Source organism: Tupaia chinensis, unplaced genomic scaffold (assembly GCF_000334495.1).
Source record: "Tupaia chinensis unplaced genomic scaffold, TupChi_1.0 Scaffold000568_1, whole genome shotgun sequence".
NCBI classification, from domain to species: domain Eukaryota; kingdom Metazoa; phylum Chordata; class Mammalia; order Scandentia; family Tupaiidae; genus Tupaia; species Tupaia belangeri.
In genome coordinates, this window is record NW_006160082.1 from 3,132,637 (window position 1) to 3,152,478 (window position 19,842).

Consider the following 19,842-nt stretch of genomic DNA (forward strand, 5'->3'; position numbering starts at 1 on the left):
AGGAAGAATGCAATTGACGTTCAAGTGCTGTTTCTTCCGAGCTGTGTGCACTACAGAATAAAGTGTACCTACTAGATTATACCATGTCACTTAGATAACCACTTGTCGCTTTTACTGTCATGGAGCTTTTGAAGCAAAATAAAGACTGTTTTTCAAAGGAAGTGGTTTCTGAAGGACTTGCCTGTGATTTTCTTTGTGTTGAAAATTGCCCTCAGTGGTAACAGCGTTCCAGGTGAGCTACAGCTCGGCTGGGAGAAACCTGGTTCCTTCTAGGAGGGGACAGGTGCACACATGCAGCCTCTGTAAGAGCAGATTTGACTCCTACTTTTGTGCACCATGGAGCCCAGTGCTGCTGAAGCAGAGGGCCAGGGCAGGGAGCACCAGCCGCCAGTGTGGCTCTGCTGGGCCTTTGTCCCCTAGGGGGTGTGCGGCCACTGGTGACCCACCGCATATGGAAGGTGAGGTCTTGCCCTATGATTGCTTGCTTATTAGTCAAAGCCTTTATCTTTATTCTGGAAGAACTTATACAAACAGTCTAAAATTGCAGTTAAGGCAATTTTTAGAGACCATGGTGCTGGGACTTGCTCACATCAGCAAGGCCACGTCCCCGCCCAGGGAGAAGCAGTGAGAAGCTCAGCATCTTCAGTAGCGGCTCTTCCTTGAGTTCCCAGAGTTCCAGAAAGCTGTTTAGTGTCTCTAGTAGAACACATGTTTAAAAAAAGACAATGTTTTGTGATATAGTTACACCTTTTTTTAATTTTTTTAGTTTTTTTTAGTTTTTGCTATATGTGCGTTCACAGAAAAAGTGAAAAATCACCCTCTCGGTGGAATGGCCACATCACAGTTCCTTCTCCTCCATTCTCCCATTGGGATTTTGGGTACTTATGCGTATGCACACAGCATGATTTTTTAAATTCAGAATTATTAGTGTAATTTAATTTTTTTAGAATTTGACCAGAGAGAGAAATAGAGAGAAAGCATAAGCTGCAAGGTCCAAGACTTATACCACAGTCAGCCATGTGGGTGTCAAGTACTTTAACCCATGCCACCTGCCATTCTCTCAGTCTGATTCTTTTTTTTTTTTAAAGAGATATTTTTGCTGTAGGGCATTCACCAGGTAGACAGAGAGAGACAGAAAGTAAGAAATCAATCCCCAGGGGGATGTTCACAGCACAATCCCTTTTCTTCCTGGGATTTTGGGCACATATGCATATGCGCCTGTTGGGAGTTTTAAGCCGCTGGGTCCAGGACTTGAACTTCTGTTGACTATGTGGGAGTCCAATGACATAACTATTATGCCATCTGCTGGTCCTAGCCCAGCCTGATTCTTAAGCCGCAGGATCCATGACTGAACTGCTCAGTTGGCCAATAGGAGCGCCACGTGGGATCTGGTGCTTTAACTTCCACATCATCTGCTGGCCCCAGTTAAATTCTTTTTTCTTTTCGTTTCTAAAGAGTTTTGTTGTTGTTGTTAACGAAGTGTGTACACATGCTGAAAGACAGAAAGCAAGAAATCACCTCCCCCCCAGGGTTGGGGGGAATGGCCACACCACAATCCCTTCTCCATTTTCCTCTTGGGATCTTGGGCGTGCACACACATGTACCCAGCATGAGTTTTAAGCTGCGAGTCTGGGACTTGAACTGCGGTCTACTACATGGGAGTCCAGTGACATAACCATTATGCTACCTCCTAGTCTCCTCAGTTAAACTCGTAATATTGGACTTAGATGTGCCTGGTCTTTACCAGGCGCCAGATTCCGAATGCCACCCCTTAGGTGGGCAGAGTCATCTCCATTCTATAGGTGAGGAAACTGAGGCTCTCGGGGTCACTCCGGTGGTGGGGAAACCAGATCATTTGAGCATGAATATCTCTAAGTCATCTTGAAAATGTCATCAAAGTTCAGGGCCTATCTCAATATTTGGCTAGAAGTAGTAGTCCAACTAAAGATCATTTTAAAGTACATTTTTCCTTTACTTTTTCAGATAACCTCTTCATGCCCAACCAGAATGGATACTACTGCCACTCTCAGACGAGTTTGGATAGAGCCCAGATGGAGCTCAGCGGTCGAATCCGCAATGGCAGTGTCTACAGTGCGCACAGCACCAACTCCCTGAATAACCCTCAGCCCTACCTTCAGCCCTCCCCGATGTCCTCCAACCCCAGCATTTCCGGCAGCGACGTCATGCGGCCTGACTATGTCCCATCCCACCGGCACAGCGCCCTGATCCCCCCTTCTTACCGCCCGACCCCGGATTACGAGACCGTGATGAAGCAGCTCAACCGCGGGATGGTGCATGCGGACCGGCAGAGCCGCTCGCTGCAGAACCTGAGCATCGGCAACTCCTACGCCTACAGCCGGCCCGACGCGCTGGTCTACAGCCAGCCTGAGATCCGCGAGCACGCCCCCTTCGCGTCGCCCCAGTCTGCGCACTGCCCCTTCAGCCTGAATTACAGCTTCCACAGCCAGTCCCCCTACCCCTACCCGGCCGAGCGGCGGCCAGTGGTGGGCGCCGTCAGCGTGCCTGAGCTGACCAACGTGCAGCTGCAGGCCCAGGACTACCCGGCCCCCAACATCATGAAGACGCAGGTGTACCGGCCACCCCCGCCCTACCCCTACCCGAGGCCGGCCAACAGCACCCCAGACCTGTCCCGCCACCTGTACATCAGCAGCAGCAACCCGGACCTCATCACCAGGCGCGTGCATCACTCGGTGCAGACGTTCCAGGAGGACAGCCTGCCGGTGGCGCACTCTCTGCAGGAGGTCAGCGAGCCGCTCACAGCGGCCCGGCGTGCCCAGGTGCAGAAGAGGAACAGCCTGGAGCTGGCGGGGCTGACGCATGGCTTCGAGGGCCTGCGGCTCAAGGAGCGGACCATGTCGGCCTCGGCCGCAGATGTGGCCCCGCGGGCACCCACGGCGGGCTCGCAGCCCAGTGGCTTCCTGGAAAGAACCAAAGCAGAAGAGGCCGAAGAGCAGGACAGCTTGCGATATGGTCACAAGAAGTCCCTGTCCGATGCCACCATGCTGATCCACAGCAGCGAGGAGGAGGAGGAGCTGGAAGAGGAAAGCAGAGCCCTGGCCTCTCTGCCTGCACGGCCCCGGGAGTCCCGGCCGCTGGGCTGCACCTGTGCCTCGGTCCCCACCCTCGCTGGCCCGCTGCACATTCTTGAGCCCAAGGCCCACGTCCCGGAGGCCGAGAGCAAGGTGAGGGACAGCAGCCCGGTCCATGTTCCAGCAGAAGGCCAGCGGCCTCGGAGGGATGGACTGCTGACGCCCTCCATGTCGGAGTCTGACTTGACCACCTCGGGGAGGTACCGGGCCAGGAGGGATTCCCTGAAGAAGAGGCCGGTGTCAGACCTGCTCTCTGCGAAGAAGAACATCGTGGAAGGACTGCCGCCCTTAGGGGTAAGCCGGGGAGCGCTCTTTATTCTGGTGGTTCAACATCTCCTTGGTCATGTCTGCCGACTTGTCTTTGACTCCTTACTTACCATGTTATTCACCTTTTCTCTTGTTCTTTTGACATTTTTCATCCCCTCCATGTTACTGTATTTTATCTTATCTTGAACATATTTGTCTATGGCAATACCAGGAATCTATTAGAATGTTAGTGATGGCCTAAGGGTTAAGGGGAGCGAATCCAACATGGCCAGCTGTGTGAGTCCCTGCCCCAGCCACCTCAGAGTCACACCAGGCACAAAACCCCAAAAGGAGGGAGAGATGGAGGAGATGGAATTGGGGGGTAACCACCCCTTTTTCCCTCTGTCTCTCTGGTGAGCGCATGTGCCCTCTGGCAATTAAAAAACTAATTTTAGTGGTTTTCTAGGGACTGTAGATAATCTGAAATGAGAAGGGAAATGCACCAGGCTGTGTGAATGGAATAGAGAGTGAATGAAATCTCTGTGTGTAATGTGGAAAAGGAAGTTGAGATTTCCTGATACTAGCCAAGATTACTTTGCTAGACACTTGTTAAAAAATCCCTGGTGGGGGGCCAGCCATAGCACAGTAGTTACGTGCTGCTCTGGGAGCTGGATCCCACATGGCCAACCAAGTCAGAATTCCTGCCTGGTGACTCGAAAAGTACACCAGGTACTTGTGCAGGTGTGCCTGAAATCCTGGCAGGAAGGGGAAGTAGAGGAAAAAGAATTGCCATGTGCCCACACCCTGTAGGGGGGGGGTGCTTTTTCTCTCTCTGTCTCTCTCTGGCGAGTACTTGTGACCTCTGGCAATAACACAAAACCAAACCAAAGTGAAAAAAGGGTGGCATTGCAGCACCAAGAGCCATATTTGTCTGGTTTGTTCAAGTGATGTCTGAGAGAAATATCCAGGGATATGTCCAAAGCAGAAGAGGCTGAAGAGCAGGACAGCTGTGATACGGTCCCTAATGCTTTGTGTAGTTCTCAAGGTCGGAGGCTGTGTGGGTACAGCTCGAGTCGCTTAGCCATGACCTCCGAGGACTGGAGGAGTGATTCTGGAGTTGGGAAGGCAGCGCTTTGCAAAGACAAAAAACCAAGAGCTCCAGGTCTCTTTAAAAGAAAAATGAAGTGAACTGAGCATCTAAAGGACGGTCTCTTGTAGAAATGCAGGTCTTTAATAGTCAGTGTAATAAAAAAAATATGAATCGGGTGCTTCTTAACTATTTGAAGCAAAATAAAACCAAGCACAACAGTACCACCTCTAGCTGCCATTTCTAGAGCATTTGCCATGTGCCAAGCACTTCTGCTTTACTGTGTCTAGTTACAACCAGCCTGTAATTAAAGCCAGAAATACACTGAGATAGTAAGTAACCTTCCCAAGGTCACATATGACTGAACTGGAGTTTTAAATCCACATTTTTCTTTGCAACCTGTTTTCTTGCCTTACGCAGTTTTACATTGAGGTATACTATATATAATATTTTATTACATTCAAAGTGCCATGGATTTAAATGTGTTTTCTTTTCATCAGTTTCAGATTTGAATTTTAAGTTTATTTCTAACTTTTCCTGGGGGTACAATCTTACCTACATGAGCAGTAAGGCCAGTGCTTCAGGCAGACTGGGTTAGGAGTATGGGCTGATGATGAGCAGTGATTCAGGACAGATACAGAGTGGAGGTGGGTTTTCCAAAAAATTCTTGAGTCCCTGAGCCTGCCCAGGGCCCTTCTATAACTAGTAGATGTCCCATCATTTTTCAGTTAATTAATTATTTTAAGGTTTTTGCCATGGGGCACATGCACTCCTTGTTGGAGAGGAGATAGGCAGAGAACGGGGAAAGTAGAAATCACCCCCTGCCCCGGGGAGATGGCAGTTCTGCAATCCCTGCTCCATTCTCTCAGGACCTTGGGCACATACATGTGCACCTGGTGTGATTTTCAAGCCACAGGGTCCGGGACTTGAACTGCAGTTGGTCATGTGGGAATCCAGCTCCTTAACTACCATGCCAACGACTGGCCCAACATTTGTCCCATTATTGTTTTTAGGTGTGACCAGGCTCTCTCCCCAAATGATGTTTGTTTTGATTAGAGCCTGGTATTTAAGCCAGTTTTATCCCTGTTTTGAATGGGACCTGAGAAGTTCAGCTAAATGGGAGGACTTTGATCAAATTGATGTTCTTAAAAAACAGATTTTCTCTCTTATTAATCTCTTGCATAAGGGATTCTACTTGCTCAAAGACTGCATTTGACACTTATGGTCAAGAGGAAAGAGTACAGTTTTTTTTTTTGGAGAGATTTTCACTGTAGGGCGCGTGTGCTCGCCAGACAGACAGAGAGAGACATAGAGACAGAAAGCGAGAAATCACCCCCCAGGGGGGATGGTCACGCCGCAATCCCTTCTCCTCCATTCTCCTCTCGGGATCTTGGGCACGCACGCACACGCGCCCGGCATGAGTTTTAAGCCACCGGGTCTGGGACACGAACCGTGGTCGACTATGTGGGAGTCCAGCGACATAGCCATTACGCTAACTGCTGGCTCCCAAGAGTACAGTTTTTTAAGAGTTAAAAATCTTGGGTCTGGGGACCAGCAGTTGGCGTAATGGCTGTGTCGCTGGACTCCCATGTAGCTGACTGCGATTTGAGTCCCAGACCCAGTGGCTTAAACTCACGCCGGATGTGTGTGCGTGCATGCCCAAGATCCAAAAAGAGAATGGAGGAGAAGGGATTGCGACATGGCTATCCTCCTTGGGGTGGGGGTGGGGTGATTTCTTGTTTTCTGTTTCTCTGTCTCTCTGTCTTTCTGGCAAGCGCATATGCGCTATAGCAAAAACCTCCCCCCACAAAAAAGACAAGCCCAAAATAACAAACCTTGGTTCTGAGTCTAGACCCTGTCCATCTGTTCTCCATTGAGAGGGCTCCTTCATGGATCAGAACCTCAGCTTCCGTGTCTATAACATGGTGGTGGTTTTCCCTGCTCTACCTGCTGAAGTCCTACATGAGGTCAGGCTTGGAAAAATTCTTTCTCAGGACCGGCAGATGGCATAACGGTTATGTTGCTGGAGTCCCACATGGCTGACCTTGGTCCGAGTCCCGGACCCAGAGTCTTGAGACTCATGCTAGGCGCATGTGCATGCATGTCCAAAATCTTGAGGGGAGGATGGAGGAGAAAGGATTGCAGTGGCTCTCTGCTTTGGGGCAGTTCCCCGCTTTCTGTCTCTGTCTCCAGTGAGTGCATGTGTCCTCTAGCAAAAATCTCTCAAAACAAACAAACAAACAAATAAAAACAGAAAAGGAAAGAAAAATCCTTTCTCAATTATATGACTCAGCATAACTGAGTTTAATGAAAGATTGTTTTTCTTGTTTTGACACTGATTTCCTTCTAAGAGAGGCAGCTACATATGTGACCTTGGGCAAGCTATTTAATCTCTCTGTGATTCAGTTTTCTCATTTGTAAGTGAGATGACCCCGAAATTTCCGGGGGAACAGAATGAGGTCCTGTCACTTTGAAAGTGCTCAGTCGATATTATGGTGAGACTGCTTCATTCACTTAACTTACTGACTTCCTGAGAGTCAAAGAGGCCAACCCACTACTACATCTCTCACTCCTTCATAGTAATATGAGGTTTCCATTATCTTACCTAATTCTTAAAACAGTGAACTAATATGAATTAAAGTTATTAAAGTTTAGTATTAAAAACAGTGACATAAATTGCTGACAAGAAGGAATAGTTTAGAATTCTCCACCCATCTCCACCTTCACGGACTGATTATTATCTTAAGGCAGACTGGTTCAAGTGCATTTGCATTTACATAGATTTTACTTTTTATTATACCCTTTAGTCTTGTGCAATGCTTCTCACATAAGAAATCACGATGCAGGTTATGCGTTTAAAACCATATGGCTTACTCTAAGGGCGAATTAGGAATATTTTGGGCCAGGTTTGACTTTATGCTTTCTTCAAATACTTAATTCGGAACTGGCCCTCAACCACTCAGCTTTATCCACCATACCAGTGTGGGATCATTTAAAATTATTTTCAGTAAGGAAAGTCTTGGAGCCTGCTCATACTGGCTAATGAGAGCTAGCTGTTAAATTCTCAGTAATTTTATGAGCCAGTTGATATCGCATTGGCAGTTTGAACATGGCTGTGCTGGGGCTATGTACGCCATAGAAATTGGTAAGTGATGATTAGAGCTTGTCCTTCTGGAAGCCAGTTGTTAAACATTACCAACACACTAAGTTCAGACTGAGCAGGAAACTTTTAGCCAGTGTGTTTGTGAATGCCTCTGTCTGTATTTCTGTTTAGGTGAGGCTTAGAGAGGAAGAGTGACTTGCGTGAAAGAAGCTAGTCAGTCAGAGGCTGGACTCTACCCATTCCTAGTTCAGATTGCATTATATGAGAACGTCAGGGTCAAATATGAATTATAAAATTAAAAATCAATCCAGTTAATTTTTTGAGCTATGTTCCAACCATATATTCAAACTATAGCAGTAATGTTATAGTACACCCCCCTGAGGTCAGGCTTGGAAAAATTCTTTCTCAGGACCGGCAGATGGCATAACGGTTATGTTGCTGGAGTCCCACATGGCTGACCTTGGTCCGAGTCCCGGACCCAGAGTCTTGAGACTCATGCTAGGCGCATGTGCATGCATGTCCAAAATCTTGAGGGGAGGATGGAGGAGAAAGGATTGCAGTGGCTCTCTGCTTTGGGGCAGTTCCCCGCTTTCTGTCTCTGTCTCCAGTGAGTGCATGTGTCCTCTAGCAAAAATCTCTCAAAACAAACAAACAAACAAATAAAAACAGAAAAGGAAAGAAAAATCCTTTCTCAATTATATGACTCAGCATAACTGAGTTTAATGAAAGATTGTTTTTCTTGTTTTGACACTGATTTCCTTCTAAGAGAGGCAGCTACATATGTGACCTTGGGCAAGCTATTTAATCTCTCTGTGATTCAGTTTTCTCATTTGTAAGTGAGATGACCCCGAAATTTCCGGGGGAACAGAATGAGGTCCTGTCACTTTGAAAGTGCTCAGTCGATATTATGGTGAGACTGCTTCATTCACTTAACTTACTGACTTCCTGAGAGTCAAAGAGGCCAACCCACTACTACATCTCTCACTCCTTCATAGTAATATGAGGTTTCCATTATCTTACCTAATTCTTAAAACAGTGAACTAATATGAATTAAAGTTATTAAAGTTTAGTATTAAAAACAGTGACATAAATTGCTGACAAGAAGGAATAGTTTAGAATTCTCCACCCATCTCCACCTTCACGGACTGATTATTATCTTAAGGCAGACTGGTTCAAGTGCATTTGCATTTACATAGATTTTACTTTTTATTATACCCTTTAGTCTTGTGCAATGCTTCTCACATAAGAAATCACGATGCAGGTTATGCGTTTAAAACCATATGGCTTACTCTAAGGGCGAATTAGGAATATTTTGGGCCAGGTTTGACTTTATGCTTTCTTCAAATACTTAATTCGGAACTGGCCCTCAACCACTCAGCTTTATCCACCATACCAGTGTGGGATCATTTAAAATTATTTTCAGTAAGGAAAGTCTTGGAGCCTGCTCATACTGGCTAATGAGAGCTAGCTGTTAAATTCTCAGTAATTTTATGAGCCAGTTGATATCGCATTGGCAGTTTGAACATGGCTGTGCTGGGGCTATGTACGCCATAGAAATTGGTAAGTGATGATTAGAGCTTGTCCTTCTGGAAGCCAGTTGTTAAACATTACCAACACACTAAGTTCAGACTGAGCAGGAAACTTTTAGCCAGTGTGTTTGTGAATGCCTCTGTCTGTATTTCTGTTTAGGTGAGGCTTAGAGAGGAAGAGTGACTTGCGTGAAAGAAGCTAGTCAGTCAGAGGCTGGACTCTACCCATTCCTAGTTCAGATTGCATTATATGAGAACGTCAGGGTCAAATATGAATTATAAAATTAAAAATCAATCCAGTTAATTTTTTGAGCTATGTTCCAACCATATATTCAAACTATAGCAGTAATGTTATAGTACACCCCCCCCCCCCCTTTGCAAACTGCTCCAGGAGACTGAGATTTCCTGGCCTTTTCTAGGCTGATAGAGCTGTCATAAAACTGATTTTATGGGGAGCCAGCAGTTAGCGTAATGGCTATGTCGCTGGACTCCCACGTAGTCGACCGCGGTTCGTGTCCCGGACCCGGTGGCTTAAAACTCACGCCGGGCGCGTGTGCGTGCGTGCCCAAGATCCCGAGAGGAGAATGGAGGAGAAGGGATTGCGGCGTGACCATCCCCCCTGGGAGGTGATTTCTCGCTTTCTGTCTCTATATCTCTCTCTGTCTGTCTGGCGAGCGCACGTGTCCTACAGTGAAAATCTCTCAAAAAAAAAAACAAACTGATTTTATGTATGAGAAGCAGCAGAGAAAACCATTTTTTTCAAGTTGAGGTTACACTGATTGTAATTTTAATGACTCCAAAGAGGTGTAAAATATCCACTGACACCTAGCATTATTTCTTTCTTTCTTTTTTTTTTTAAGAGAGGTTTTTGCTGTAGAGCATGTGAGTTCACCAGAGAGACAGAGACAGACAAAGACAGACAAAAAGTGAGTCACCCCAGGGGGATGGCCAAGCTGCAGTCCCTTCTTCTCCATTCTCTTCTTGGGATGGTTGGCATGCATGCACATGTGCCCTGTGTGTTTTAAGTCGCTGTGTCCAGGACTTGAACTGCGATTGACTTTGTGGGAGTCCAACTACATAACCATTGCTACATCTGCTGGAGACCGAGCACAAGGCTCACAGGAGGGGAGGGGAGGAAAAGTGAGGGGAGAATGGAGTCCTTAACTTTTATAATAACTTTAGAAAACACCTGTTTTCAGGAGAAAGCAGTCTGTTGATTTTTTTTTGTTTCTTTTTTTTCTTGCTGTATGGCTTGTGTGCTTGCTGGAGAAAGACAGAGAAAGGGAAAGAAAGAATCCCACCCCTTACCCCACCCCCCAGGGGTGGGGGTGGCCACACCACAGTCCTTCTCCTCCGTCTTCCTCTCAGGACTTTGGGCATGCACACTTATGCATATTCTTTTCAAGTCACCAAGTCTGGGTTTCGAACTGAGCAGCCAAGTGGGATCCAGCCATCTGCACCGCTGCACTGCCTGATCCGCCACACCACTGGCAGGCCCTTGATGCTCTCTCTGACATCCGTCCTGTCCACCTTGTTATGAGGGAGATTTCAGCACTGCTTCATTTTCCTGGTTTGAAAACATGGCCATTCTTAGAGGTCCCACAAGTTGACAGTGGAATGTAGAATAGGATACAGGCAGCCACACATAAAGGCTGTGGAAGGCATTTAATTTTTTAGAATGATGTAAATCATTTTCTTTTAAAATAAAATTATGAAAGCTTATTACAATTAAGTGATTGCATTTAACATCTCTTTTATGGACTGCAGCTGATTTTTTTTTGCCATGTTTTGAAATTCGTGAGGAATGCTGCCTGCTGGGAGCCTCACCTTTCATTACAACAGAGCCTTGTAACCAATTGCTTTTCAGAAACACTTGTATATCTGGAAGACTTATCAGGGCTTTGGCCTTGAAAGGAATGTCTTCCTCCTAATGTTTATTAAACAAATGATGTGTGAAGGCGTGTAATTTCTCTTTTGGTTGTTGGCAAAGGAGAACACTCCTGTTCGTTTCCTATCAGTCCATTGAAATTTCTTTTCAGAGGGATTGTATTTGTGTATATTTTGTATATACGTATAAATATTTTTACAGGGAATGAAAAAAACTCGAGTAGATGCAAAAAAAATTGGTCCTCTTAAATTGGCTGCCCTAAACGGACTCTCCCTGTCTCGATTGCCTCTGCCTGATGAAGGAAAGGAAGTGCCCAGCAGAGCGACGAATGACGAAAGGGTATGTATGGATGGGACACCGGGGCTTTCTCCTCCTCTGGAACAGGGGGAAATCCTGCAGAAATGCCCTCAGGAGGGTCTAATGAATTTTCTAAAACAATTTAATAATCATAAATGAGTGTTAATTAACTTTACAATTTGGGCCTCAGAATCAGGGCAAATGTACTGCTAATGTTTTAATTGATAATTTCAGGCTTGAATATTGATTGATTATTTGTGTCTGAATGTTCTTTACCTTCCAGCCATTTGGAGAGAAAGCAGACATTGACTGCTTTTACTACATTGAAAATTTATCTCAGGAGTGCTCTGTGACTAAGATGTATGTTCTGTGAGGTTTTATTGTATTGAAATCAACAGGCATGACTTTTCTTACAACTGGACCCTGGTGGTAGTTTGCAGTATTGATGATAGTTGAAGCATTTGTTAATTGATATGGGAACTAATTAATCTACACTTAAGATTCACTGTCTCTGGGACAACTCTCTTTCTCAGGAGTCACTAAATCAACCATGGATTTCGAGAAAATATTCAGCACATTTCTGTAGGCCTCTTTTCAGCTTCTTTTGCATTATGTTTCTTACCAAGAAGAAGATATCTTTTGTTCTTTTGACTTCTTGTTACGACCTGTTAAAATTTTAACTTTAGCTTCATGTTTTTAATATAGTATGTGATAGTCTCAGACTTGAAGCAGAATACAAATATTTTTTTTTTCAGTGTTTAAACTTTATTTACTTTCCTAGTTTTTTTTTTTTTGCAACATGGTCATTTGTGCTTTTTAGAAATACAATAAAGTTGGGACCAGCAGGTGGCGTAGTGGTTAAGGTGCTGGACACTCCCACATGGTCAACTATGGTTTGAGTCCCGGACCTGGTGGCTTGCTTTCTCACTCTCTCTCTCTTTCTCTGTCTTGCTCTGGTCAAATTAAAATTAAATGAATGAATTAATAAATAAAATTAAATAAATAATTCTTTTAAAAAAAGAAATACAATAAAGTTATCTCTGCATCCTAGTAAACAATCATTTAGAAATATTCAGAATTAGAAAACAATGCAAATAAGGCAGCAAAATATTATATATTAATCACACATACACAATTGTAAACTGTTTTACCTATCTTATACCTTTCCATTTACTTATTTATCAAGATTGTAAGTGTTGAAGTCAGAGTCCAGTAGTTTTTGCTATATGTATTCTTTTAAACAGAAGGATTACTTTATGAATTTTAGATACATGAAATACAAATCTTAAATGCACGATATTTAGAATATGCATGTATCTTTTTACATCAGTAAAACTACCAACCACATCAAGATATGGAACATTTAGTTTTCATGTGAATGCTATGTTACTTATACATAGCTTCTAAGTGTTATATTGTTTTATAATATAAAATTGTTTTATAAATGCAAAACACCTTGTTACATGCATGGTTGCTAGTAAAAAAACCTTGCGCTCTATTTCTATGACTTATAGTTTCATTATCTTTAAATGCATTTATTTTGTTTTATACAAATCAGCGCATCCTAGGTTGTAGACTGGTTTCTGAACCAATATGAATCTTTTTAATGGGGATCCTCAGCCAGTACATGAGTGTAACTCATCTGTACCTCTTTCAGTTTACGTTTTGCATCCTTAATGTTTTTATTTTGCTACACTGTTTTCACCACTTCCTCTCTAATCCAAAAATATGGATGTACATATTCTACTTTTATTAAGACATATCTCAACATCAAACTTATTTGTATGAACTATCAAATGACATAGCAAGTATATTTATATATATATATATTTTTTTTTTTGAGAGGTTTTTGCTATAGGGCGCGTACGCTCGCCAGAGAGAGACATAGAGACAGAAAGCGAGAAATCACCCCCAGGGGGGATGGTCACAGCACAATCCCTTCTCCTCCATTCTCCTCTCGGGATCTTGGGCACGCACGCACGCGCGCCCAGCGTGAGTTTTAAGCCACTGGGTTTGGGACGCGAACCGCGGTCAACTACGTGGGAGTCCAGCGACATAGCCATTACGCTAACTGCTGGTTCCCAGCAAGTATATTTTTTCTCTGTGTAACATGTACATAAAAACAAGGTTTTGTCCATCCCCTGTCCAATTGTTTTATGTTATCGGTGTTAACATTATGGACAATCTTGCTTTTTTCCCCCTCTATAATTAGAAGTAAGGTAAATAAAACTGTACCAGGTGCTTTCTCCAGTTTTGTCAGATTAACATTTGGAATGCCTTCACTAGTCCTGTCCACAATGACAAAGCACCTTTATTGTACTTATGTTTAGCTTAAGAAAATGCCTGTCTTTATCTACAACACTACATACTAAGAATAAAACAGTACCTATTTGTACAACATATTAAATATTTGACATGACTTTTCAGTTTAAAACTGTATAAACAAAAATGTTAGGCCCAACTTACAAATCTACTTTTGTATTCATTTTTATCACCTTATATATAAGAATTTAAACTTAATGCTCCTTAACTAGTTTTAACGGTTGAATGTTTCTTCATACAATTGGCTCCCTGCTCCATTTATTTTGATTCATTCTCTGCTGGCTGCAGTACATCATATAGCAGAGTGTTCAGGGAATGTTCAGGGAAGGTTCTAGGTTGATATACATTCTTTAACCCTGCATATTTGAAAATATCTTCCAGTTACCTGTACAGAGAAATAATAACTTGGCAAGGTATACAATTCCTAGCTCTAAATTTATTTTCCTTTAAGACTCTGTAGATACTGTTCCATTGTCTTCTAGCATTTGGAGTTGTAAAAGAAAAAGCTGACCTCAGTCAGACTTTTCCCCTTTACAGGTAACCTATCTCTTTCTGTCTGGAGACTTGTAAAATTTTAATTTGTTTCTTGAAATTTAAAAACGTTACCAGGATATGTTTACTTGTTGCTTTAATTCTGTCAATTTTTTTTTTTTTTGAAAAGTTTTTGCTACAAGGTGCATGCGCTCACCAGAAAGACACAGAGAGACAGAAAGCGAGAAATCACCCCCCAAGGCAGGATGGCCACACTGCAGTCCCTTCTCCTCCATTGTCCTCTCGGGATCTTGGGCACATATGCACACGTGCCCAGCGTGAGTTTAAGCCACCGGGTTCGGGAGTCGAATTGTGGTCGACTACATGGGAGTTCAGCGACACAGTCATTACACTAACTGTTGGTCCCTAATTCTGTCAAATTTTAAAGATATTCTGTGTATGTTTTCTTCTTGTAGATCTAGTTGGTTCTTCAACTCTGGAAGATTTTGTTTAAACAGTTCCTTAGTAATTGTTTCAGCTCCTTATTTTGTCTTCCAGTCCAGATAATCTAATTATATGTAGATTGTATCTCTTGGTCTCTCCTTGTCTTCTTTTCTCTTATCATGGTTTGTTTCCCCCCTTTCTCTGCATTCTGTGAGGGTTTCTCCTGCTTTCCATTTACTTCACTAATTCGATTTTGTCCCCGGTCCGCCTTGCACATTTCTGTTACCGCTCTCGATTCCCTGATTAGTTCCAAGCGCTCTGGCATTACCTTCTTTATCACTGAGCACAGGTGTTTAAGCTCCTGTACCATATGACAGTCGATTCTTTCTGTATCTTCTGTCTCCACCATCGTATCTGTTTCAAGAGGAGGCATTTTAGTTCTGTTCCTTCCTTCAGAACAGGAGTGTAACCACCTTTTCAGTAGCTCCTCTTATGAGCGCCGACCGAAAACAAAGGTAGAAGGAAGAACCAATATAAAATTTCAAATTTATAATCAAAATGTAGCAGGGACACATGACTGTATTCACATTATTCTGTGTGTTGTATTTTACAGTGTAAAATTCTGGAACAACGGTTAGAACAGGGAATGGTATTCACAGAATATGAAAGAATTCTTAAGAAACGGCTAGTTGACGGGGAGTGCTCAATAGCACGACTCCCTGAAAATGCAGAAAGAAATCGATTCCAAGATGTCCTTCCCTATGACGATGCTAGAGTGGAGTTGGTCCCAACTAAAGAAAACAACACTGGTTATATCAATGCTTCGCATATTAAGGTGAGAGGAATGTCTAGATCAATAAACATACATGTAGTTTTTGAGTCAAGGTATAAGAATGGCAAAAATTACATTAATGTCTGCATTCCAAAAACACTCCAGTTTGGAATCATTTTGACAAACCATATTACAAGCTGGGAAATTCATATGGCAGCGCTAGATAAGAAGTGTTATGAGACAGAAACAAAACTGTGTCCTCATATGTGGTAAACCAGTCCTCCCGAACATTGTTACAGGACTCAGGGAGCACTTATCTGCCTGGTTTTAGAACTTTGTCCTTTTGAACCTGAAGATACCTTCCTAACGCATAGATTCTCAGGAGCTGCTGGATTGCCAGTTTTTCCTCATGACATGCCTATACCCATTTTTTCTTTCCTCATCGGGGAGGAAGGGATGACAGAGAAAGAGAGAAAAATCATCCCCCGGGGGGGATGGCTATACTGCAGTCTCTTTTCCTTCATTCTTGTTTGGGATTTTGGGCACGCATGCAAACACACTCAATATGTTTTCAAGCCACGGGGTTTGAGATTTGAATCATGCAGTCGGCCATGTAGGATCCAGTGCCTTAACCTCCATGCCACCTGCTGGCCCCCTACATACATTTTTAGGTAACAAATATGTCTGGGCTTTTTTGATGGTGTTCACAAAAGCTTTTACTTATGAAGGTGCCATCTGTTCTCTTTGCATGCTCCCTGTAGTCATTTTAAAATATTTTGTTCTTTAAAGAAACACTTTATTTTTTTCCTAGAAACAGTATATTGGGTAATGTTATACCCATTTAAGTGGAAAAAGTGATGATTCACAGCAGGTGGCTGAATAAAGCCAAATGTTCTCTTCTCCATCATTGTATGCTTCGTTCATGCTGGTTAGATTCAATTCTTTATTTTGGAAAGGATAACTCTCCTTACAGTGGGTGAATGATTGAGGGTCTATGGTCAGATGGTATTTTCTTCTTTCCCACATGGTCTTTATTTTGCAAGTAATATGCAGTCCGACACCTTTGGCTTTCTGAAGACCTGGCAATCTGCCTTGGAATGCCAGCTCCCCTTGATGATTTTGGGGAGTCTATGCATGTACTATTCTGTTTTTAAATGTGGACATAATTTATTTAAAAAAAAACACAAGCATTTCTTCGGAATAACTTGCCCATGTTGTCTCTAATGACTACGTGGACTGAGAATTAAAAAACACTGTAGTGTTCACAATTTTCATTGACAGCCTGAAAAGGAGTGGGAAGAGTATGAGTTTCAAAATTGCATAGATCTGGGTCTGACTCTGAGTTCTACCAGTTGTGGGACCTCATTTTACTTTCTCTAAGTAAAGAAATTGAGGTACCTCCCTGTAGACTCCCAGCATCCATTCCTCCCCTGTGCTTGTTTGCCGCTGTGATCACAGCCTGCCGTGGAGTGGGTGCTCCGGGAGAGGATGTGCAATTGTGACTGGGGCTGGCAGCCTTCAGTGAGAGCATGTGGGTCAGGGCTTGGCTCAGGGCTTTCCGTTTAGGGGGCACTTAGAAAACGGCTGTTGCCATCAGTAAATAATATATTTAGAACCCAGGTTGCTTAACTACCAAACCAGTAATCACTCTGTTTTATTAGACTGTTCTCAAGGATGCTGATTTTGTTGTTGTTGTTGAGATTTTTGCCGTAGGGCACATGTGCCCACCATACAGAGAGAGGGGCCAGCCACACCACATTCCCTCCTCCATTCTCCTCTCAGCACTCTGGGCATGCAGGTACATGTGCCCGGTGTGTTTTTCAAGCTGCCAGGTCAGGGACTTGAACCAGGGAGTCCGCCATGTGGGATCCAGCACCTTAACCACCATGCCACCTGCTGGCCCAAGGATGCTAAATCTTAAGTAGAAATTTAGTATTATATAGAGCGATCTTGACTTAAATTCAGAAGTGAAACTGCCTAAGGGTACACACACACACAACTTTTTAGTAATAACGACATTTAACTTAAATTTTGGCTAATTAGTACTTCACAAGAAGAAAATGTATTTGAAATTTGGGGGTACTTGGCTAATTAGTACTTCGCAAGAAGAAAATGTATTTGAAATTTGGGGGTACTTGGCTAATTAGTACTTCGCAAGAAGAAAATGTATTTGGAATTTGGGGTACTAAGATGCTGATACTACTTTTATAAGAAGAGGAACCACAGAAGCAGTAACAGTTACTCATTAAGTACCTGTTACGTGCGGGCATTGTCACATAGGTATTATGTGAATTCGCAATGCATAAGTTTATAAAGATGTCGGTAATGGAAACTGTACTGACAAGGGAAAAGAGGAAGAGATAAGCCTTCCCTCATTTGGCTGAACAACTCAGTTTACTTTTTAGTACTACCGTGATATACATACATACATACATATATTATACACACATTAATTTTTTAACCTTTCCTAACTACAGGTCTCTGTCAGTGGGATTGAATGGGATTATATTGCCACACAGGGACCATTACAGAATACCTGTCAGGATTTTTGGCAGATGGTATGGGAACAGGGAGTTGCAATTATAGCAATGGTGACAGCAGAAGAGGTAAGTACTCATTTCTCTTAATTGATTTTCTCAGGCTCCAAGGGACAGATGATGTTAATCGCATAGAATCCTGACCTCAGAGAGGAGGCGGGGTAGGATTGTGGTTCTCAGTTTCCGACAGCATCTGTGAGAAAGGGCACCATTGCTCGGGCTCGTGTATTGTTTAACCTCACTTGTCTCTAACAGGAAGGTGGCAGGGAGAAGAGCTTCAGGTATTGGCCACGTCTTGGGTCCAGGCACAACACCGTCACCTATGGAAGGTTTAAGATCACAACCCGGTTTCGCACAGACTCTGGCTGCTATGCCACCACAGGCTTGAAGATGAAGCACCTTCTCACAGGCCAGGAGAGGACAGTTTGGCATCTCCAGTACACGGATTGGCCTGAGCACGGCTGTCCAGAAGACCTCAAAGGATTTTTATGTAAGTGCCATTGTTCCCAGGACAGCCACCTCTGGGGCTGTTAAGCAGAGAAGGAAGACCTGTATTTCTGAAATACTTCCTTTATGTTATCTCAGACAAGCTTCTCACTTATTTTAGAATAAAGAATGTCACTGTTTTGGCGAGACTTAACAGAAGAAGTTTTAGAAGTATGATTTGGTAGTGAGTAGAATGCCATGACTGATAGGAGAGACTACGTTCCCATTTTATTTTGTAGACACGAAAGTGGCAGTGACTTACAGTCACACCGTCAGTCAGGCTGGCTAATCGGCACCCAGTGCTCTTTGAAGTCCTCTCAGTCAGGGGAGATAATAATAAAATTGAGTCATCAATTTGACGTGTTTTAACCCTGAGTGATTTTTCTATTTCATTGATTTCCTCACAGCATACCTTGAAGAGATCCAGTCTGTTCGACGCCATACAAATAGTACAAGTGAACCAAAAAGCCCCAACCCTCCATTGCTGGTCCACTGCAGTGCTGGAGTAGGAAGAACTGGGGTCGTTATTTTGTCGGAGATCATGATTGCCTGTCTAGAACACAATGAGGTGATGATTTTTATGTTAAACTTGACCTTCCTTGGGGGAGGGGAGCAGGGAGAGTAGGCTGAGGACAAGGGCACAAGGTGGGGAAGGAGGGACGTGGTGACCCGATAGCGTCTTTGAACACATTCCTTGGACTATGGCAGCCTTAAGATGTTACTGAGTGCTCTCTGTAAAAGGCTGTGTCTTGGAGATTCTCAGTACATGTCAGCCCTTTTTTAAAAAAAATTAGTTAATGAGTTAATTTTTTTTTAGAGGGTTTTGCCTTAGGGCATGTGCACTCTCTGGAGAGAGAGACAGTGGCAGTGAAAGAGAAAGTGAGAAATCACTCCTGGGGGAATGGCCATGCCACAGTCTCCTCTCCTCTGTTCTCCTCCTAGGATCTTGGGCATGCATGCACACGTGCCCTTTTGTGTTTCAAGCCACCAGGCTGGGGACTGAAACCACGGTCAACCATGTGCAAATCTAGCAACGTAACTATGCCGTGCCATCTGCTGGGCCCTAATTTCTGTTTTGTTTTGTTTTTTTAATTTTTTTTTTTTTTTTTTTGCCATAAGGCATGTGCACTCACCAGAGAAAGTGAGAGAGAAAGTGAGCAATCACCTCTGTGGGGGTGGCTATGCTGCAGTCCTTTCTGGATTCTCCTCTTGGGATTTTGTACCTGGCATGATTGTCCAGCCACCAGTCCAGGACTCTAACCATGGTCAGCCATGTGAGAGTCCACGCCACCTGCTGGCCTCCATATTAGCCAAGTAAAAACTGTAAGAACTCATACAGTAAATACTGCTGCTTTGTTTTAGTCAGTTTTTCAGATTTGGACTCAGGATCCCTTTTTCATGACCACCTACGAGCATTTCAAGGGTGACGTGTGCTGACCAGAGCCCTGGGTGGGAAATGCTGAGCTAGTACGAATGACCCTTAGCACGGGGTGGTTTTTTTTTTTTTTTTTTTTTTTTGGGGGGTTTTTTTTTTGGGGGGGGGGGGCTCT

General features: G+C 43.6%; 1 protein-coding gene across 2 annotated transcripts in view; it reads left to right on the forward strand.

Moving 5' to 3' along the window:
- Positions 1 to 19,842, forward strand: part of PTPN21 (protein tyrosine phosphatase non-receptor type 21) — a 111,063-nt gene that overhangs the window by 87,631 nt on the left and 3,590 nt on the right. For both annotated transcript variants that reach the window (XM_006158011.3, XM_006158012.3), the window contains 6 exons: positions 1,984 to 3,404; positions 11,165 to 11,302; positions 15,111 to 15,332; positions 17,747 to 17,875; positions 18,062 to 18,296; positions 18,700 to 18,860. In XM_006158011.3, coding sequence (XP_006158073.1) covers positions 1,984 to 3,404; positions 11,165 to 11,302; positions 15,111 to 15,332; positions 17,747 to 17,875; positions 18,062 to 18,296; positions 18,700 to 18,860 — 2,306 coding nt within the window. The remainder of the gene's footprint in view (positions 1 to 1,983; positions 3,405 to 11,164; positions 11,303 to 15,110; positions 15,333 to 17,746; positions 17,876 to 18,061; positions 18,297 to 18,699; positions 18,861 to 19,842) is intronic.